Source organism: Sylvia atricapilla, chromosome 9 (assembly GCF_009819655.1).
Source record: "Sylvia atricapilla isolate bSylAtr1 chromosome 9, bSylAtr1.pri, whole genome shotgun sequence".
Taxonomy (NCBI): Eukaryota; Metazoa; Chordata; class Aves; order Passeriformes; family Sylviidae; genus Sylvia; species Sylvia atricapilla.
In genome coordinates, this window is record NC_089148.1 from 26,218,923 (window position 1) to 26,241,471 (window position 22,549).

The 22,549-nt window shown below is 44.9% G+C and overlaps 1 protein-coding gene across 2 annotated transcripts; it reads right to left on the reverse strand.

Moving 5' to 3' along the window:
* Positions 1–2,662: 2,662 nt before the first annotated feature.
* USP1 (ubiquitin specific peptidase 1) lies at positions 2,663–14,698 on the reverse strand. 2 transcript variants are annotated; one of them, XM_066325381.1, is made up of 9 exons: positions 14,595–14,698; positions 14,227–14,392; positions 12,938–13,061; positions 12,540–12,647; positions 11,886–12,046; positions 10,585–11,297; positions 9,296–9,466; positions 7,951–8,152; positions 2,663–4,305 (listed from the first exon to the last, which is right to left on the reverse strand). In XM_066325381.1, the coding sequence occupies exons 2-9, from the start codon at positions 14,385–14,387 to the stop codon at positions 3,600–3,602; spliced, it is 2,346 nt and encodes a 781-aa protein (XP_066181478.1). In that variant the 5' UTR covers positions 14,388–14,392; positions 14,595–14,698; the 3' UTR covers positions 2,663–3,599. The 2 variants fall into 2 exon arrangements, with proteins under 2 accessions (XP_066181478.1, XP_066181477.1); XM_066325380.1 differs by having other exon boundaries at positions 14,227–14,420.
* Positions 14,699–22,549: the final 7,851 nt, after the last annotated feature.

Sequence of the window (22,549 nt, forward strand, 5' to 3'; positions counted from 1 at the left end):
CATCCCACACACCTCTTCCTCCATCAAAGTGTTCAGTGGCCAAAAAAATCATTCTGAATTGTCAAATGTAGACTTCTCCATGTTTGAAAAGAAAAAAAAGAAAAAAAAAAAATCATGGCAGTGGTATCCAGAGTATTGGTGATGAGCTGTAAACTTACCTGTTTTTTAAGGCATTTTTATGACTCAAAGGTACACTAAACGCATTTACCTTTATTTATAGCATTACCTAATGTTAATTTTATTTTACTTTTAGTTCCTATATTTAATTTATATTAGGACCATACGCAAATGCATTTTGGAAGTTTTTAATGTAGTGATGATGCTGATGGTTATTTTGATGGTACTATTAAATATGTGAATGTTTACACTTTAATTCCCTGTGCATTGGACTTCAGGGCTCAGCATCCTTGGGGAAAAGGTTCAGAGCAAGGTAAGTGACGGTAACATTAATTAACCAAGTGCTGATTGTTTATTATCCCTGTTCTTTTGCTGCAAACAAAAAATAATTCCACCTGTAGGCAGCAGCAGATGCAGAGCTTGGTACCTCTTCACCTCCTTCAGTCCATCAGGTGAAGCTTCAGCTTCACTTCTGTGTGTTCATGGGTATCTCCATCAGCTGGGAGGCCCCAGCATCTCCTCACCCCTTAGGATGAGTAGTGCCCATGGAACTAAACTGATTTGGTGTCCATTTTTTAATTGAAAGCCTAATTTCACAGGGCAGAAGAACCTAAAGCGGTATTTAAATGGTGTTTTAAAAGAGTACAAAGCATCCCTTGCACTGCTGTTTTTGTGAGGAAAGATGTGTTTTACAGCAGATATTTTGGGGTCTAACAGAGCACTTAGGGGAAACATCAGATGTGGAGCTGAGTCCACAACTCCTAAATCTCATCCTTATTATTTTTCTTCTCTGGTGAACAAAGTCCCCTGGAAGCGCTGGTGTGTGATTAAACCCCATTTATTCTCTCTCCATAAATACCTAAATATGCATAAACCCCCCAGATGTACACACAAACCCTGAATTTGATAAACATACTCTTGATATAAAATGTGTTTGTACATGAAGTGCCCCCCTTCTGCAGCACCACTGAAGGTTTAGGGTGGGGAGGATCTTTTTTTTTACTTCCTGATCCTTATTTTAGGTTTATGGGAGACTTCTCCCTTGCTTTGTTATCCCAACAGCTCCACAGTGCTGCTGTTTTGTGTGTTTGGAGTGCCAGGCTGTGAAAGGTCCCCTGGAACAGAATAATCCTGAATTAGTGCCATGGGACAGAACACAGGAACACCTGCATGGAGTTTCCTGCAGAAAGAAAACTCCAACCTTTTCTTGCATATTCCAAGGCCTCTTGCAAAGCCCAGGAGTGTTGACAAGGCCTTGGAGGTGCTACAGGAGTCAGGGAATCTCACAATGGAAAATATGAAAGAAGGAGGGAAGGGCTTTGGAAGAGATTTACAGGAAGAGGCATTAAAAATATTTACACAGTGCAAACAAATCCCAGTCGCCATGAAAGGATGAGACTTTAATTTACAGGGATCCTGCTCCAGGACAGGAGTTACAAGCAGCAAGTTCAGGGGGTGGCAAGTGGTGCTTGAGTGAATATCCCAAAAATCCACTCCCTCTCCCTGTGCCAGAGGTGGGGTTTTCACTCAGCATCTTCCAGCTGAGGCTCTTTTCTCTTCGGCTGCCACAAAGAATCCCCTCCCAAGCTGTACTGGGATGATGGAAGGCAGCTGGGTCTTCCTTACATCCTATTTTGGTGTAAATAATGGTTATTTTGTTTCCATGGGACATTCCTGATGCTGCAGTTGAATGAAAAAGATAAAGTCTTGCGCCAGGTGTGGAAAAATAAACTTCCATTTGCAGGCTGAAATTCAGCAAAGCCTAAAAAGTTGCATTCTGTAATGGGATTGGGCTGCCCTTGTGCAAGGTAAGATTACTGATATTCTTGTGATGCAGCTTGTTCTTGGTTTAAACTCTGAAATTATTTATTATTATAGTGTAATGCTTTTGAAAAGGGAAAGTGTATTTTGTCATTGGAAATTTTTTATGCTGCAAAATCAAGTCCTGTACAACAATCAGAGGTCAAACCTAACATGGGAAATACACTCAAAGGGATTTTTCCTGACTTACCTCCATGTTTATACAACATTATAATAAAAGATAGTAAAAATTAAGTATTGCAGAATGAACTAGGCAGAGGTTTCTAGGGACTTTCCTGTAAATAAATTAATTTATAGTGGAAAAAGGTGAAATATATCCAGGGTATAGGCAGAGCCTGCAGTAACACTTGGTGTCATTCTGTCCATCCTGGGACAGATGGAACAATCTCTCTTTTTGAGTCATAGGATTTTAATTATCAGTTTATAGGAGTCACCTTCAATTCTCTGACAGACAATTTGGGATTTTCATCTCCAGTATTTAGTGCAAATATTTTTGGGTTTGCCATGTTTCTCCTTAACCTCACAACTGTAGTCAGAAAGTACCTTTAAATCAGGATAAACTGTCCAAGAACCAGCTAAACCCCACAGAATGTATTCTAAAAGCACTTTAAATCTTCTGTTTCTTAAAGATAATTTCCCAGCCTTTTTGTAACTGTTCCCAAAGCCCTTTTCCCTTTCTGCTTCCCCTTCTCCAGACACAACAGGCTGATCTGCTTGTCTCAGATGTGGATCATAACTTTTTTATTTCGTATGTACATTCTTAACAAAGCATCAAAGCCAAATTCTCTCCTTTCCCCCCACGTTTCAGGGAGCTCCAGGTACAAATTAACTGTAGGTAAAAGGTCACCACTAAGTTCCCAATCCCCCCCCAAACAGAGATGCAGATTCCAGGGCTTCACTCTTCAAAGTACAAAATTATTTTAATTACACTACACTCTGCTCCTGGTTTGAAGTCTTAATCACAGCTATTTACACTTTGCCCATTAACACTTATGCACCAAGATGCAAAGTAGACCAGTCAAACACTTCCTGAATTCAGTTCCCTCCAATGCTCTGGACAAGGTTCTCAGACCCTTTTCCTTGTGCTTCAAGTTGCAAGGAGCAGGAAAGAACTGGAGCAGGAGAATAAACCACGTCCATTACCCAAAGATATATATGAAGTGTTACTTCCCAAGTTACAAAAATACACAACTTCTGATGAAATTTGCTAGTTAATATACATTTACTCCAGGGTATGAATACAAATAACTTTTATTAAAAAAAAAAAAAAAAAAAAAAAAAAAGGAAAAGGGGGGAAAAAAGAAAAAAAAAAAGCTAATAATACATTAGGCATGTCTGAGACCTAGAGCTGCATTAAAACCACTACCGAGTGCTGTAGGCATTGTTTAGAATCTATACAAACTGGTATCTCTAAAAGGTCAGAGCACTATTCTCCAGCAGAAAAGTTATGGTGTGAGTCAAGTCCTACAAGTCATGTTTTGTTATTTCAAGTCGAGCCACTTGACACCAAAGGGGGAAAAAAAAAAAAAAAAAAAAAGGACCAGAAAGATGAAGAATCAGTAGCTTCAAAAAACAAACAGCCGTTCCTTCCAGGTAGTTTGGATGCAAATCAGAGTGAGAGGTTGATGCAAATCCTAAATATTTACAGTCCAAGTACAGCATCACTCTACAATCTTCTTATAAAACAGTAGGTAAGGAGTCGATGTGGATGACGATGTCGGAGAAAGAGAATTCAGAAAGTCCTTTTCCTCTGTGACCTTCACTTCGGAGTCATCGAAGAGCAGCCACTTGCCCTCGTACTCCTTGAGGCTCTGGAGCACGTAGAGAGCTTTGTTCTCCAGAGCTTTGTTCTCCAGTCCGTTGGCTCCCAGCCCCTGGGGCTCCCCCTGCTCCGCCCTGGGCTGGGCGCTGCGGGGCTCGGGAGCCACGCTCAGGAGCTTCTCTGGGTTGGGCTGTTTGCTGGCACACAGCTCACAGTCAGCCTTGCTCTTCTGCCCCCCGAGCAGCCCCACGGGCTCCATGTTCTTCTTGCTGAGCACCTTCCCTGGCGGCCTGAAGGAGACCTCGCCGTCGTCGTAGTCCTCGGCCAGGGCGCGCGCCTCCTCCTCGGTCAGCGGCTCCGGCTTGGGCGCGGCGTAGCCCGGCTCGGGGAGCAGGCTCCCCCCGTCCAGCTCCAGGCTCTGCAGGTCTGTCACCTTCACCGAGGCCGTGTAGTGGCCGCTGCTGATGGTGATGCCGCTGTGCATGACCACGGCGAAGAGCCCGTAGGTGTCGTTGGTGGGCCGGGTGCTCCACTCCTCCAGGGACAGCCTCAAAGGGGTCAGCAGCGGGGTGTTGATCTTGGACAGGCCCCCGTAGCAGTCAAACCTGGCAAGGGACACACAGCTTACACCTCGTGCCACAGAAGCTCCCAAAAAACCACTTTAGGTGCATCCATAGCCGTTCTCCTCAGAGATACGGATGATGAGAACTGCTCCCTGCTCCCCTGGCTCAGCACCAGCCGAGTTATTTTAAGTCAGTTAATATTTAAGTAACTGTTGTGGAGGTGAATGAAAAGACAATTTTGTATGTTATGATCCTGGACTTGCATGGAAAGACTTTGCTGAGAAAAAGGAAATTTCCTTTCTGCTTTGCCAGAAACCTGCATATACCTGTACAGTGCTGTAGGGATGGATTTTTCTTTGTTTCCTCTCATCCCAAGCACCCCTGGTCAGGAAAGGCATTTTTATGACTCTCATGTTAACTTACAGTTCAGAAACTGTAGATTTTAACTGTTCCGGAGATGCCCTTTTTCTAAAGTATTAGCTAAAGATAATTTTTAAATAGTGATGATAAAAGTTCAGCTGATTGTTACCACTCCTGCTTCTTGTCTCTGCACAAACACCCCCTTCTCTCTCTCACCATCCTGTTCAAAAAACAAAACCTCTTCAACAGCCAAGGCTGAACCAAGCAGGGTTGGGTTTGTTTTTTTCTCCTCCTGAAAGAGTCATTTACTAAATAAAGCATTACTTATTTTACTTTCAAGTAGCTTTAATACCACTTAGAGATTGTGACTAATTTTCCTCAGCTCCCCTCAGGAGCTGTGCCAGTGGTGCTCACCTGGGATTCTTCACTAGCTGTCTCTCCTATGGTACTCTAATTTTCCAAACAGTTCTGTATCTAAGTGACTTTGGAAAACCTCTAGTATTCCATAAATATTCAGTATTTTGTTCACAGCACACGATTTTACCATTATAAGGATCTTCTAGAGAGTTTGAAGAGAAAGTCAGTGTTGGGATTTCATTATTGTGCATCAACCTCCTTCAAAGATTCTGCTCTTGATGACTTACACATTGCATCAGCCCAGATCAATTAACCCCGTTATTTAACAATAGGTTGTGATGTCCTAATAAATTCCAGGGATGACTCAGTCTTACTCAACTGTGAGGGTGTTGTAGGGAAAAATACTGGGGAGTACAGACAAGCCCTGCAAAAGTGAGGTTGCCAAGAGCTCACTGCACTTATCCTAGGAAAAAACAACTCTTAAATCCAAGGAAACTGCAGCCGTGGCATAACTGCAGTAACTGATGATTGTTTTCCTGGATTTAATTTTGATTCTGCTTCACTCCTGTTCAGAGCCATGAACCCTGAGACACAGAAATAAACACAGTGACACACACACAGATCCTCAGTCACTCGGATTCAGTGAAACCTCACTTCAGACCTCTCTTACCACACACATCTCACTCCACCAAAAGGAACACAGAAGAGCACAGAATCAGAAATAACACAAATCTTCTGAAAATCCCTATTGTCAGCAGCCAGAAATAGAGATATTCAGAAGAGAGTCAAGAAACACAGAACTGCTGGCTGATATTCTGGATTACAAATCCAGTTCCACTCAAGCACAGTGGGACAATGATATTGACAGAAAACAGGAAAAAACAGGCTCTACCTTTCTTCTCAAAGACATCCAGCATCAGAAAGATTTGGAGAGGAGGAAATAAGAGAGGAAATCTTTTCCTATTAGCTTTTTGTTCTTCTTAATGATAAGAATCTGAAGACAGAAAAATTGCATGCCCAGTACTCTGCCTGCTCTGACTGATGCACTTAAACAGCAAACCTGATTTCTGCAGCCACATCTTTTGAGACCATAAATTAATGACATTTTACCCACTGCACTGAATTTCACAAGACAAAAAGCCTTTGATTTTCTCACAGACTGTTAAATTTCTATAGTGAAAATGCTTAATTACATGTTACCAGTTAACAAATTCCTTCTAAACAGCTTCACAGCCTGCTCACACATGGCCTGGCATTTTTCCCCACACACACAGTTGCCAAAGAGAATTACTCCTCCCCAGGCAGGGAGATTTTAACACTGGCTGCTTTATTTTAAAACAAAACACTTTGCAAAGCAGCATCTAGAAAAGATGGATAAAATCCCTATTAACTGCAAATATTTACAGTACCCTTCATTTCTCATTTATTTACAACTCAGTCACCAGAGAACTCAGTAGAGCACAACTGAGCAGATCAGATTCCCAAATTTTTGTGGGAGCTAAAAGTTGTCTTTTTTAAGATAAGAAGATTCTTATCTTAAAAAATGTAAGTTTAAAGCCAGTAGAAGAGTTTGTTACTACTTTTAGCAATGACAGGGTTTTGCCCAAGATAAAACTTCCAACCCAAAAATCAAGAAACACTTTTTTAAAGAGTTTCAGCTTCATCACAGGTTTCTCTGTCAGGTTTTCCACTCTGACTTCCTTAATCTCTGACTGGTAGCCCTTGGCAGAAAATTGATGGAATGATTGAGAGGACACATGAGGAAAACCCCAAGAGATTTGATTCACTCTGATCTGGAAATTGGTCTGAGAGTTTTGGAGCAAGGACTTGAAGCTGGCCAGCACAGAAGAGGTGAGTGAGGCAGGAGAGGGTTGATAAACTGCAGGTCCTTGCTCATGGAAACAGCAAATACAGGGCAAATGGAAGAAAAGTTTCATGTTTCCTACTCAACTGTGATGATTTTTAAGTGTGCAGCTGTAAGTATATACAAATCAATATTTAAGTAACTATTGTGGAGATCAATGAAAAGGCAATTTTGTATGTTATAATCCTGGACTTGTATGGAAAGACTTTGTCAGAGACTAAGGAAATTTCCTTTCTGCTTTGCCAGAAACCTGGACATTGCTGTACAGTGCTGTAGGGATGGATTTTTCTTTGTTTCCTGTCATCCCTAAAGAAAATCCCTAAATTCTTAAGTATTGAAAAAAAAAAAAAAAAAAGATAAAGAACACTCCCAAAACTTCTTTCAAAACAGAAGGATTGCTACAATTATAATACCAAACTCATTACTCAGTAATTGAATATTAGTGATGCTGATACTATTGTGTATTTAAAGTAATTGATTTTTTTGTGTGTGTGTGTGTATTATCTCTTTATAATGTTTATCTGATGATTTTCCCCCAAAATTTTAGTGTTTACATTCAGGTAGAGACCAAATTATTTTTAAAGGAGTTGGTCAAATTTGGGGTAATGAGTGTTGGCTCTTTAAAGTGTATTAACTCCCTATTATATTTTTTCCCCCACTCACATTCATCTTTTCAGTACTCACATTCAGGCAGAGACAACCTCAGACCATAAAATGCAGAATTGTTCTCATTACTTGTTCTGGTGAAGCACTTAAAAGCTGCCTCTGAACTCAGAGTTTATTTACTTAAATACCCCGTTAAATAAGGGGCTATTTTAAGTAAATAAAGTTTTAAGAAATATCAGGTGGTTCTAAGAGTAGAGCTAAAAAAATTTTGTTAAGGCGTCTCCTAAAAATCAGTTTTTCTGCAGGTAATTTCTGCCACTACCTGGAACAACACAAAGCCTTTATGGCATTGGGAGCAGCATCCCAATGATTTAATTCCAAACTGGGATTGGAATTATCTGGGAATCTTTTGGAAAAATTCCAAAGCATTTCCAGCTCTTGGGATGAGACTTTCCCTTGCTGCAGGACCCTGTTTGGTAAGACAGGCAATGGATACTCACTCCAGGCCACTGGCAGCAAAGCACTTCAAGTGAATCGTGATCACTTCGGGCATTTTATCGAACAAGAGGCTGCGCTCGGCTTCTGTGTAGTGGTGGCAGTTCTCACAGAAATACTTGTCCTCTCCCACAATCCTCTCCACTGAGGCAAACTGGGAAATTGCCCATTTCAGAGTCTTCATTTCTGTTTTTGGCTCTGGAGAAACTAGAAAGAGAGAATCGCTGTGTTCACAGATACGCCAATATTTACATTTCCAACGCATCCCGCCAGAAGAGCAACAGAACAAAATATGTCAAGTTCAGACCACTCCAAACCTGCAACACTGCAAAGAACACTCAGTATGTGTGAAATGTGTGATGTGTTCCAATCTTTGGAGCATTTCAGGAAGGGATGAAAACATCACTTAATGGATTTCGTTACTCAAAATTAGGATGTTTTCCAAAGCTCGGTGCAGATCACACAGTTTTGTGGCCATGTCTGGAAATAGAGAGCTTTGTATGAGACCAGGATTTCACTTATTAAGGCAAACCCCCAAAATAACCAGAAAGTTCCCTCTCACTTCTTGCATTTTGCCTCCCCTGCCACCCTCACACTGCTGACAGGATCACCTGCTGCCGGCAGCACTTCACACAGGAACATCACCCCACACATTTTCCTTGGAATCCTTCAGCAAAATGGGGAGCAAAAGCAGGAAAAGCTGCTCCAAATTAAGTCCGTGGCAACTAAAATTAATTCCTTTAAAATTCTGAATTTCAAGATGTGCTTTTGCCACGCTTCCTTTCGAAAATAGCTAAAAACTGCATATAGATCAATAAAATTTGTGAAAGAGACCACATGACTAACATTTACAAACATAATATGAATGTTACTAAGGTAACAACAGTCTAAAATACTAAGTTTTTTTAGAGTAACTAAGAAAAAAAATCTTTTAGAGTAACTAAGAAATGTCTGGATTCTTGTTTCTTTTATTTTTAAGAAAAAAATGTAACTATTTCTTATAAAAAGAAGAAAAAGCAAAATTTCTTATCCAGGAAGAAAAAAAGAAGACTCAAATCAAAGGAAATACCTATTCATGAGCAGGAAAACAGGTGTCTAAGTGGAGGATTGTATAGGCAGTCTGTGCTATGTGTTAAGATCTACAACAATGTGAGTATTATCTGGGATCTGTCAACATTATCAGCACCGTGTTTCCAAAGTCTAAAGTTAATCAGGACAGGAGATAACAGCCTCTAATTTTAGCCAGCACAAACAGGAGCCGTGTTCTTCCTAAATGCAGCACTGTCCTTCCCCAAGGCTGGCTGAGGCAGGAACACACCTCACAACCCTTTTTTGGAGGGAATTACTTACTTTCAGAACTCTCTTCACTTTTAGAAAGTTCATCCTCTTGCACTGGGACACTGATGTCCTGAAAATCTTCCCTCCTTTCCGTGAAGCACTCGCACTCCAAACACCTCGTCCTCAGCACTAACTGGCCCTGGAAGAGTTTCTCCACCAGCTCGAAGACAGCCAGCTCTGTACCTGGGGAGAATACATGGCACATCCCTGAGCAAGGTGCATGTCATTCCACAGACCCTTCAGAACCTGGTTATCCTTGGAAAAATCACTGTTACAGCCACGGCCTTTTAGGGATCGCTGATAGGAATTCAAAAGCAAAACAAATCCTGTGCAGTTTTCATGGTGTCATCTGCCTGTATGTAAATAAGGAAGGACTCTCTGTCTCTTGGCCCTCAAACCTTAATTTCTATTCTAAGATTGGCTTCTTGTTTTATACTTGAAGTGTGGCAGTGTCACATTCTGGAATATCTGGTTGTCATCAATGCTCTTACTCCTTAGCATGGACTGCTGAGCTCCTCAAGGAGCATCACTCTGGGTCTGCGTGGTTCCTATTTATTCTCAGTCCTCTCCTCCTTTCTAAATTTATTGGCCAGTTTTGGCCAAATCTGCAGAGGAAATGCAGATCTCAAAAGACTCTTCATTCCTGTATTTTTTTATAAAAAATTGGTGGGTGGAAAGTTCCAAATTACTAAGTACTTGATTCAACTGAGGCTCTTCCCTCAATATGTATCTTATTTCATTGACATAAACAAAATCCAGACCTGCCAGCTACTTAGCATTTCTAATTTGGTATCTATTAGATCTAAATAGATTAGATCTTTAATACATCCTGAGTCCTTCCTGGTTCTTGGGAAGGTTGGGAATATGGAAAGATTAAGGAACTGGAAGGGAAAAGGAGGATATTGTTTATAAAACCAGATCAGTGGGGTTTGGTTCTGTTTGCTCCTGCCAGAAATATCCCTTTACGTCTTGAATCCACTTGCTCTTTCTACAGATGACAAAAATTAGTGGTAAATACAAACCTGGTAATATTCTGCCTTTTTTATACATATTGTACAATGATTACAGAATGTTAGACAAATGCCTTAAGATCTAAGCTAAACAGGTCAAGTTCTAAAAGAAAAAAAAAATTACAAACACGTATAAAAATAAATTCTCTTTCCTAAAAATCCTCTTTAAATTCCTGAAAAATCTAATTTTGTGTTTAGAGCTCTGCAGGCTGTGCAGTCTGAAGGCTGACTTCCCACGCATTGTACTTTCTTAATCCTACTAATTTTAAGCCCATCCACTTGAGCACCAACCTTCCTTTTTTGGTTCTTTTTCAGTTCCTTTTCCATGATGGCTTTCCACGGGAGACGCTGGTTCATGATATTCCTCTTTACTGTCACCATTTTCGCACTTGACAGCTGACTCTTCAAACTCACAGTCATATTCTTTCCCTGGCTCTTTGGATCCCAAGTTTGTAGATAACTTTCCCAGACTGTAAAATTTGGACAGAATACTGGGCTGTTTGCAGGAAGATTTTAACCAGTTTAACCTAAGGCGCGACTTTTTCTGCGTGGGCTTGGCGCTCTCGCTCTCCCCGGAACACTTGGCGATGGCATCCATTTGGTTTTCCATCTTCTCTCCCGTGGCTTTCCTCTTGGACCTGGTTTGCCTCTGATTTTCTTCTGCTGCAATTTGCTCTTTGGAGACTTTGGATTTTTTCTTGGCGTTGCCACCCTCGGCGTCACTTTTCCTTTTCCCGTTTCCCTTGAGCAGCTTCTCCTTGGCCGCGTCTCCGCCGTTGCTGCCCAGGGTGGGATCCTCCTCCTCAGCAGGGCTGACAGATCCATTGCTCTCAGAGTTTTGGTTGGGTTTTTCCTCCAGCTGGGCTGTAGGCTCTTCTACAGGCAGTTTGTTCAGCTCTTCCTTCTTCAGCAGCTGGCAGGTTTCCTGGATGTTGCCCAGGATACACTGCAGGACCTCCTGGGCATCGTGCTGCAGGTACCCTTCGTACATGGGGTTCAGCTCTCTGTGCAGGGAAAGCAGAAAAAATGAGGGTTTGGGACCCTTTGCTAACTGGGGAATGGGATTTGAGACTGAAATCAGGGATTTGGAAGTCATGGAGGCTCTTCTCCAGGCACAGAGAGGAGTCCTCTGTGTCACAGAGCTGGGGGAAGGTTCAGCCTTAGGGATTTACACACACCCAGCAGTGGAGCTCCTCAGCCCCAGGGGGATCCTCCCCATCCCTGAAGTGTCCAAGGCCAGGCTGGACAGGGCTTGGAGCACCCTGGGATAGTGGAAAGTGTCCCTGCCCATGGCAGGAGGTGGAACTGGATGAACTTTAGGGTCCTTTCCAACCCAAACCACTCTTTAATTGAGTAACACTTCTGTACCCAAGCTCTGTTTTAAACAAATCCTTTCTGCATTACAGTCGTACAAAATTCAAATTTATTTCCAAATTTCCAACACCACGGTGCCAACAATAAGCACAAAAATCTTGCTTTCTCTTAAGGCCACCTCAAATTTAAGGCCATTTACCTTCCACCAGCCTCTAAAGCTGGGCAATGGTCTGGAAACGTCAGGACAGAATTCTGTCAGCATTTAAGGGAATTTTTACCTGAGGGTGTTCAGTAGCCTCCGGGGCTGAGTGGCCAATTCATCCGTGTATTTCTCTGGGTTTAGGAGAAAACTGGCTTGAAGCTGCTCAACTGAAAGGATCAAGGAGTGCAAACTGCAGATGAGTTCGTAACTTGCCAAGGGATCTTCTTTACAGCTTCCCTGCAATAACAATGTAAAAGGAATAAAAACACTTGCAACATTTACATCAGCCACAAATTAACATTTTTCTATTCTCCCCTCCCTCAGTTTTCTGTATTTGGCTGATTTTTTTGTCTGCTATGGAGGCAGGTGGGTTTCAGGCAATATTTTGGGCTTTTTCAAGTAGGAAAGAAACAGAAAAGCCCAATTAGCCATTAGTTTAAAATCCCAAACCATCCTTGCCCCAACTCCCAATTCCATCAGCTCCAGGTACTGTATCGTAATTATTTTTGTGCCAGAAGCATGGTCAGGTCTCTTCCTCAAACTGCTTCTCTTAAGACTTTAAAACTTGTGCTAAAGTTCAAAACAACTCAAATACATCTTCACCTGAAGTAACAGTATAAAAAACAATGCTGAAAAGCTTCTTAAGAACAGAAATCAGTTAAATTTTCACTGCATTCAGGACAGCCTGGCTTGCAAGGTTACAAATAAAGAACAGGGGGGGATTTGTTACCTTTTCTGCCTTTTGCTCTCCTTCATCCTTTGACGATTCTCTCTTCTTTGAAATGATGTTATATAAATGTTTTACTCCAGTTTTAAAACCAGGACAAAAATATAATACCTGAAAGCAACAGTTGAAAACATGAGAATAACTGGAATAGGGAATTATTCCACACATAAATGCACATTTATAATCCACACAGCTCTGCACATCCCCAGGCACCAAAGATCCAGGATTTTTCACAGCAGGGAGGAGGCCTGAGTATGGAAACTGAAGAATTTCCCAATCAGGACAACCACAGGGCACACATTTCCTGCAGCAGCATCTTTATTTCCCTGCTGTAATGAGACGCCCTTTATACTGCACCCAGAATAAACTGATTTTAACCACAATCTCCCTTTTGGCCTCACCTGCAGGACACTGTTCAGGTAGCAGGTGTTGCCCAGGTTGTTCAAGCCCACAAAAGGCAACATGTTGTCTTTTTTCTCACAGCTGACAAGGGCAGGGGGCTGTGCTGCAGGAACCACCTGGTCACTGGGAAACAGAGAATCAGGGTAAGAGACACTTGGGAAAAAAAATACTCCTCCATCTCTTCCCCACCTCAGGGAAGTCAGCACTGAGAAATGCAGATCAAAATCGTGGTCAAGTGTGTCTGAATTCACTCTGACTCCTCAGCAACCCACCCAAAACCACACAGGAGGAAAACCTGCTCTAAGTTCCAACACTTCAAATACCAGGGGACTGATTTAATGGATCGAAAATTTCATATTTAAATACTTTTTGTATTTCTTTGTTCACTGATAAGGCAGAAAAAATGTGCCCAGAATGTATTTTTACATCGTCCCCTGCTCCAGTCACATCACTTCATTTCTGGATGCAAAGCAAAACCAGAAAACCAGAAAAAAAATCTAAAAAAAGAAACCAATAAACCTGACACATTATACACTGATTATCGTTATTAATCACTGATAGAAGTGATTAATACACTGTAATGACACAACAGAACTTGATTTTTAATTCTCCAGCTATTTCTAACTGACCACATTTTCCTTCTCCCCACTTAAATCCCCTCAGCAGCAATGAAATGAGTCGATAGTTTTGCTGAGGCCTGAAAAGCCCCAGTGAGTGACAGCCAACCCCACAATTAAAGATTCTAATGATTTTCATTAAAGCTCACCTTGCAGAAAATCAGATATTAATACAAGTAATAATATAAATAATCCAGTGACATAATAACTACTGATATTAACTTGAAGCACAGCAACTTTTTCAACTGATCCCAAAGTTTGTGCCAACTAAACACCCCGAGGGGGGGCAAAGTTGTTTTCTTAAAAGACTTAATAGAAGTTGGCTACAATGATTAATAAGGTTTTAAAAACTAACTTCAGCAAATGACCCCGAAGTTTGTGCCAACTAAACATCCCCGGTGGGGCAAATCTGCTTTCTCAAGATAGAAGACTGGTTACAGTAATTAGTTTGTTCAGTTTGATGAAGCCGCCCCGACGGTTAATTTAATGTAAGCGCACGTTAATTTAATTGAAGCGCACGTTAATTTAATTTAGCGCGTGCTGCAGCACGTTATTTATGCGAGAACACGAAAGCGAAAGGAGCGGAGGATGGAGGAGCACGAGACCGACACAACATCGCCACACAAAAAAAAACCAAAAAAACCAAAAAACTTCTCCCGCGCGGCACTCACATCTCGGCGCCTCGGAACTCCGCGCCCTTCTGCTCATTTTCCTGCGCCTCGGTGAAATCCAGCGCTCGCTTCGCCTCCTTCTTCTGAAAGAGCTTCAGCGACAGCCTGTTCTTCTTGGAGGGGCTGGCCCTGGCGCTGTCGCCGGGCAGGACGCCGGGCATGGTTCCTGCGGGGCGCGGCCGGGGCGCTCACACCTGGCGCGCACACACACACACACGCGCACACCAGGCGCCATTTACTCCCCGAGGGGGCCGAGCGCGGACCCGCCGCCCCCCGCCCCGGGCTCGGGCCGCCCCCCCGCGCCCCCCGCATGTTCCCCGCGGCCGGCGGGGCCCGAGGCCGCGGTGCGGCCGCTCCCCCTCACTCACCGCTACATGCCGGCCCCGCTCCCGCTCGCCGTTGCCATGGAGACCGCGGGGACACCGTCAGCGAACTTGGCGCGTTTTTTTCCGCGCGCCGACGAGGACCCCCCCCGCCCCGCGCGCGCCCCGCCTCGCGCCGCAACCCCCCCGCCCCGCCGGCGGCCGCCCGACGAGAACGCCGGAGAAACGAGAGCGCCGCCGGGGAACGTCGGCGGCGGAAAGCCATGCCGAACGGCGGAGAGGCGTCTGCCGGGAGCCGGCGGACAGACTGGAGGCGGCTGGGAGCCGCCGCAGCGCCGCCACCGACCCCGCAAGGCCGCCGCCGCATCAGGCAGCGCGGCGGGCAGCCCGCTCTGGGTCCTGCCTGAGCGCGCGCGGGCGCTGCTAACGGCCCGGCCAAAGGGCTCGGGTTCGGGCTGTACCATTTGCGTGGGGAGAACCCCCCGCCCCCCCGCCGGCGGGAGGTGGACTGGTCCCGCTGTGACCCCGCCTCCTGTGCGGCTCGGCCAATCAGAGGCGGCGGCTCCGTCCGCCCGCCCCTTTCCCCGCTCGCCCTCAGGGCCCGGCCCGCAGTGCCCGGGAGCGGCCCCGCTGGAGCCTTCCCGCGCTTTTTCCATGAAAACCGGACATTCCACCGGGAATTCCCATCGGAGCCCGGCCTAAAGGCTCTACCAGCACACGTGTGCTGAGGGCAGTGAATATAGTTATCACTGAGGCTGTTAAAGCTGCAAAACTGGTTTAGGGACCGCCGCGCTCCGAAAAAAGATGGAATGTGGGAAAATACTATAAATTACTGCATTTTGCTCTTTAAACTGGCCCTTCCAGGACCTCTAGTTTATACATAAAGGATGCACGTTGCTTATACATAAAGGTTTTCTAACAGGAAAATTTCTAAGTTATTCACGTAAGATATTCTTTATAGGATTAATCGCATAACTGACTTCAAGCATTACTCAGATATGGGCTTTGGGGTGAATTACCCCGAATTTGAGCGCTCATAATCTGAAATCCCCCAGGACGAGCTGCTGCTGCCTCCCCTGAGCGTGGCACTGCGCTGCCTGCTAAGCACTACAGCAAACTGAAAATCCACTAAACCGCTTTGTTCCTGCACTCTTGCAATATTTCTGGCTTTTTTTTTTTTTTTTTCCTGCTGCATAAATTCATTATTATAGTAGGGCACTATCCCGAAATACTCATATTAATTACAGAAGGAATTGTGTATATTCCAACAGTCACGGACATGCTCCTGCACAGCGTTTGGTTTCTTTTGCAGGTAAAATATCCACGTGTGCCTGCACATCCAGGGTTCAGATTCCCAAGGGGAACATATCGATTTATTCCCTTGGCCTGTGGCATCCCCAGAGCTCCGAAGCTGTTGGGATGCTGCGTTCCCACAGAGCGTGGATGGATTCCCCCCGGAGCTCTGCCATGTGGACTTTAGCTCCACTCAACAAACACTCCCCGCAGTTAATGGACACTCAGGCCTACAGAGGTTCTTTTGTGAGAGACAAGAGTCTTATCCAGGTGGGTGGTGCACAGAGGTCGTGGAAGCTGATTAATGAAGTGTTTAATTAAGCCTGTGTGACGCTGCTCGTTCGGGGCATTGGAGGAGTCCCTTGGCTGGCAGCTGGAAGGTGCTGGGCAGTCAAACCCGGGGCTGTAATGAGAAAATCTCAGAGAGTTTGAGCCTTGAGACTGGATTCCAGGCTGGAATAAACTCCGAGGGCAGAGCTCCAGGTGCTGCAGGCTGGCTCAGCGTGATACAGAAGTGCCCTGACCCAGGCTGTTCATCTCAGCCAAGGTCTGCCCTGCCCGCTGTGTGCTGTGCAATCTGCTTCGGCAAACACGACAGGAGACTATTTATATCCAAGGGGTTTACAGTCTGAGAGTCTAAATCCACGTTAGGCAATTCCTATTCCACGTGTTAGCTAAACTCCAGGTGTGCTTGTGCCTAGGAACACCAGCAGTGACATTGGGAGGCCGAGATCTGGGGGTAAAGTCAGGCTTGGGGACATTTCCAGGCTCGTGGTTTGGCTTTTCAGGGCAGTAACTGTAACTGTGAGCCACTCTGAGTGATATTTAACTATCAGTGAAGGAGGGAAGGGAGATGTTTGCAGAGCAGATTTGAGGGACTGAAAGTGCACACAGCATTTCCCGTGGTGGTTAGGGGTTTGTTCTGTGTGTTACTTTTTTGTTGTTGTTTTGTTTTTAATGAAGCAGCCAGCTTCATTAACCAAAAAAACCCTTCATTTTCCATAGGTATAATCATTATTTTAATCTTGCCACACAAGCAGTACTTAGGTAAACCAAACACCTCTCAGAACACTCACTCAGCAGACGTTTGGAACTACGTTACCTGCTCTTTTCCCACAGTGTGGGGACAATTCCCAAATGCTCTCCTTAAAGAGGTCTGTGCTGAGCTGTTGAGCAGCCCAGCAGAGCTCAGTGTCAGGTCTGCTGCTTCCTGTATTTTTAAAATTAAAATTAAAACTTCCTGTTTTATTTTTTCTGCTGGTAATCTCATCTGATTACATATGACCCTTACCCGGCTCTAAATAATTTCTCTCCCTTAATATACTCACAAATTGCTCCTTAATTCCCCATCATCGTTATTTTGACCAACCATACATGTATCATTTTTAACTTCCACTCCAAATTAGTTCTCTCTGGCTTTGAGAGACAAAGCAAATATAATTGTGGGACACTCTCAGTGGTATTTAAGCTTCTACTCTGTCACCTGGATGGAAATCTGGGGTGAAATCTTAGCTGCAGGTCTGTCAGTTCATTGATTTTTTTTTTCAATTAAGCAACACACTCACACTTCTCCCTCTTTTTTCTTCTCCCTCACCTTTCTCTGATGAGTTCCTCAGCTGTAATCTCCCAGTCCAGGTCGTTCTTTCCAAAAGTTTGGGGCACAGGAAGCAATCCAGGCAGTGCCACTCCCAGGACAGCCTGCTTTGCTGATTCAGTACAAAATGCCCCTGAAACCATGATTTATTTTTGGGAAGGAGAAGCTGCCCTGGTAGGGAAGAAGCTTCACCCACCAGCCTGACATGGAGCTGTGCTGCCTCAAGGACACCCACACAGCTCCATCTCAAACCTGCCATCCAGCAGCTCCTTCCCACTGAGGAGAAACCCTCAGCTCCCTGAAATCTCCTCCTCACCAGCCTCTCACTCTCTCAGGTTTTTATGTCTCCTCTTAAAATACGGCTCCCTGTCAGTACTTAGTGCAGGGAAATTTTTCCAGCAGGAAAAGGTTCTGTTTAAATGCAAGGAAATGGGGATTATTTTTTTCCTGTATCTCTCCAAACCCACAGTAACACCTAATTAAATATTTATGGCAGCTTAGCACGCTCCATAAAGGGGCTGTTGTCTAGAAGGCTCTGAGGTTTCACTCCATACAGTAAAGGAGTGTTTCAGGCATAGGCCAGAGAAGGAGCAGGTGCAGGAGGCAGTGATTCCTTACGTAGGGTCCTGAGGCACCCCAATGAGCAAAATCAAATTATGTCTCATACTATGGACTTCACAGCCACGAGTTATAAAAATAGCTGTGCTGGGAGACCAGAAATCTCCACAGGCACAGCCAAAAATAACCACACGAAATGCCTGGAAGGAGCAGATTCCCCAGAGATGGGATTTCTGGAGTCCTGGAAGCAGCCTCCAGTACAGAGCACAATTTCCAGTGGGGGAAAACCTCCCCAACCTTTAGCTGTTGCTGAATCGTATAAATCCATTTCCAGAGCCTGCAGCCATATCAGTGATAGGCCTATAAATCTGTCAGGGCTCTCTGGTATTGTTGGGATTATTCTGTGAATTTTTGGTGCAAATTGTGTGCAGACAATGTGCTCTTTCAGCAGGCTTGGATCACACGGGGACCTCGGGGTGGGAAGTTCTGCAGCCCACGCTGGGCAAAACCCGTTTCATTCCTGAGGAATACGACTGTTGGTCAAATTCCCCGCACAGAAAAGGTAAGAAACCATTCAGACTGGTAAGAATACTGACTATAAAACATCAGGACAGGGCTGGCTTCAGGCACAAGGAGTAGAAATGAGTATTTAGGGGTTTTATTGTTTGGTGATCCCCACAGTTCATACAGACTCTGTGCCCTTTCACAGCCAGAAACAGGGACAAATTGTCCGACTTGCTTTACTCCACAGGAAAGGAAATCTGACTCTTCCCACAGCAAGCAGCCTGGGAACGTCACAAACCCTGAATTATCCCTGCTTGACGAGCTACATCTGCTTTCAGAGACTCTCAAATCATTCCATAGCCCTTCCTTTAACTTCGGTGCTGTTGCCTCGGGGCACGTGGGAACAATTTGGCCGCTGCAGAACTCCAGTCTCTGTGAGAGCAGCACCTCTGCAGGGCTGTGCCTGGCTCTGGCAACAAAACAGGATGAGTTTGGGCAATTTTGATGTCAGACTGAGGGGCTGAGGCAGCAGCAGAGCCACTGTCTTCTATCAGGGGTGAGATCTTAGTTTGGGTCTCAGAGCAACTCATTCCCACCTGGAGACTTACAGCAGCTTCAGCCTCTGCCAAGTAAAACCTGGCCCAAAACCTTGACCTCTTGGGCCAGCTGTTTTCTGGCATCCATAAAGATACAGGTTTTAGGGGAGGCAGGAAAGAATAAATCAGAAGTTGTTACAGTTTCTGTAAACTCCACTGGAAAGGCTGCAAGGAGCTCCTTTAATTTTAGCTTCAGAAGGCAAATGTCAGCTTGGAGGCCTGAGCCACAAACTATGAGCTTGTCTATGCACAAACCATAACAAGTTTCTCCATGTGGGAGAGTTTATAAGTTTGGAGGTCAAGGTATTTAGCCACTGATAGCACAGTCTTGGCTCTCATTTATCTCCTCCTTAGGAGAAAACACAGTTGGATTGTGACCTGTGAACTTCCTAGAGCTACATATGCACATATGATATCTCAGAAAATAGCAATAATTGCACCCATAATGTAGAGATGAAGTAGATTAATTACTTCATTATAAATATAAACCTGTGGTTCTGAAAATCTGCCAAAGGCAAGAAGGTTCTGTGGCCAGGTCTGAAACAGAGCATTTCTCCCGAGATCTCTCTGAAAGCAAAGCTGCAGAAAAAAAGGGATGTTTTGTATGTGGTGCTGTTGCATCCTTAAGGGTGTTTTCTCAGCTTTTGCCTGTCTGTGCATATTTCCTTCCACAGCTCACAGCCTGTTTGACATAAATACAGATCCAGAGCTGCTCTGGTAGCAGAGGCAGTGCAGATTGCTACTATGGGCTGGAATTCACTTCAGAAGGCAGGTGCTACATTGCAAACCATAACCAAAATAAAAATCCACACAAAATCCCTCCCCATCCCTGTTCTCAGGTCGGAATAACATCGTACAGAGCTGTTACTCGCTCCTGGAAGCAGAGGAAGGAGGAAACCCGACCTGCACAAGCTTGCACCATCTGCTGGCAGCATCTCCACTGACAGACATTCCTAGAAGGGATTCTGTGACTCCTCATCCACACCTAGACATGCGAGGCCACCGTTATAAAGGTTTAAGATTCAGGTGAGGACTTGTTTTTCTCCATAGCAGAGCCACTTCTGCTGGGTTTTAGGGAATTACACAGAAGAGTGACCCCAACACAGCCACCTCAAGCTGGGAACTGCAGAGCCTGTGCTGGCCAGGTCTTGTCCCCATCACAGTGCCATCCCCTCCTGAATTTCTGAACTCCCTGCTGGAATCTCAGCTGAAGAGCGAGATCCTGTCAGATTCCTTCCCAAAGACTTGATATATATGAAAATTAAACACAGCCCTTTGTTACAGCCACAAACATCATAATGTGAGTGAATGAATAACTCAGGTAGTTAGGAGAAACTTGATGAAAGCATTTGTGATGTTGAGGTGATACTGTGATGTGCAGGGATAGATCAGTTCCTCCTTCGGCCCCATCCCTTGGTACAAGAAGAGGCTTTAAGTGTATCACAGGAGGAAGATGTCCAGGAAAACCAAGATCTCCTCCTGCAGTCTGTGGACTTCACAGCACCAAGGACATCACTAGATGCCCTTACCTGGCTTTGAAAGAGAATTGGCAGTTTTATAACAGGTAACACCTTTATCTCTGCAAAGCCAACAGGTCACATTTGACCCTTCAGCCTGGAGGATGGAACTGCAGGAATCTCTAGGGCTTCTCCAGGTGCAGCTGCTGGGGAGGATTACAGAGAGGTTGACCCCTGAGTCATGAGGCACTAAACCACTGCTGAAGGGCAGGAACTCCCAGCGTGGTGACTCACTGGGAATCAGACCATGGAGCAGAGGGACAAATGACACATGAGTAAAAGTCCAGGAAACCAAAGCTGAGGTTTGCTTACAGAGAACAGCTGAGCCTCCTCTCTCTGTTGTGTCAATGGGTTCTCTCTCCTAAGAGGAGGAGCATCTCAGTGAGCCCAGAGTCATGCACACAACACCTGTCCACAAGAGGTTTATGGAAAAATGAGAACCACCTTACAAGAGACAACTGAACAAAGTCATTCCCTTTGAGTAGATTTGGAGTCTGTTAGTGGATATGTGAATTCCAGCTGTGGCTGTGCCAGGGCCACCTGAGCTATGAGCAACAACATTTCTTGTTCATTGCAGAGTCCCAGACTGGTTTGGGTTGGAAGGGACCTTAATGATCATCTCATTCCACCCCCTGCCATGGGCAGGGACACCTTCCACTGTCCCAGTTTGCTCCAAGTCCTGTCCAGCCTAGCCTTGAACACTCCCAGGGAGGGGGCAGCCACAAATTCTCTAGGCAACCTAAATACTTGCAAGGACATAACAATTTCTTTTTTGGGAACACAATTACAGCAGATTTATTTTCCAGGCAGGCCCACGTGGTTTGATGTGAACATCACAAGGGTGATCCGTGTGCCACAAGCAAATGGGAGTCTTTTCCATATCACTTTGGGGGTCACAGGATGTGCACAACCAGGGTGGCACAGGGCTGAATGAGCAGCAGGTTGGTTCCTGGAAGCTGTTGCTTCTCCTGAACACAGAGGTTGTATCTAGGCTCCCCAGTTTTTCCTGCCTGCATCCATCTGGCTGGGATGTGAAGGGAAGCACTGTGTTTGGGGTCTGAAAGGGGATGCACAGTCAAGTTTCATGATGATCATGGACTGATCCATAAAACCCTCCCAAATGGAGCTGCTTTGCTGGGTTGATATTTGTATTCCTGCAGCACCCAGATACTGGCAGAAGCATTTTTGCCCCGTTCATGCTGCCAGCCAAAAGTGGAAGGCCCACAGGCATGGTGGGTGGATGGGGCAGGGTTTTGGCATTCCCAGACCATACAAGGCAGCTCTGTGAGCACGGCAGGAGTTTGCAGAGAATCTACAAAAATGGATGTTGGCACAAATGTGACATCCTATAGAACAATAGTGATTCTGTACTGCCTTTCCAAAGGGGCTCGAGCAGCCCCTGCCCTGGCACTGCAGGCTCTGGACACAACATCAACTCTGTTTTCCTCTCAGCACAAGACAGGAGCCTCTCCCTGCTCCTGTCTGGCTGCTCTTGGCAGCTGCAGGGCCTCCAGGAGGGTCTGATCCCACCTCTGTAGGGAAACCTCTTTCCCCTGGGAGTCCCTTCCCCATCCAAACCACCATCCACCCTCTGAGGCATTGCAGGCAGCCAGCAAAGCCCAGTGCCTCTCTTAAAAAACACACATAAAAGCAAAATCCGGTGGTGAAAGGCTGTAGGAAACCACATTCTTCTTGTTGTTCTTTTCCCCTCTTATATTGACCTTTGAAAAGGAGCCCTTGGGCGGATCCGGCGCGCGGCGTTCCGAGGGCTGACCTCCTGCCGTGGAATTTCACCTAGTAATTTCTGTGGCACACAGAAATCCTTGGAGCAGCTTGTCTGGCTTCAGAAGTAAACCTAAGTGCCTTGTGGCTTGACAAATAAACAATCTGAAAGCGCTTTAATGACTCACAACCTCGCCTAAGAATAGCTGAACTCTT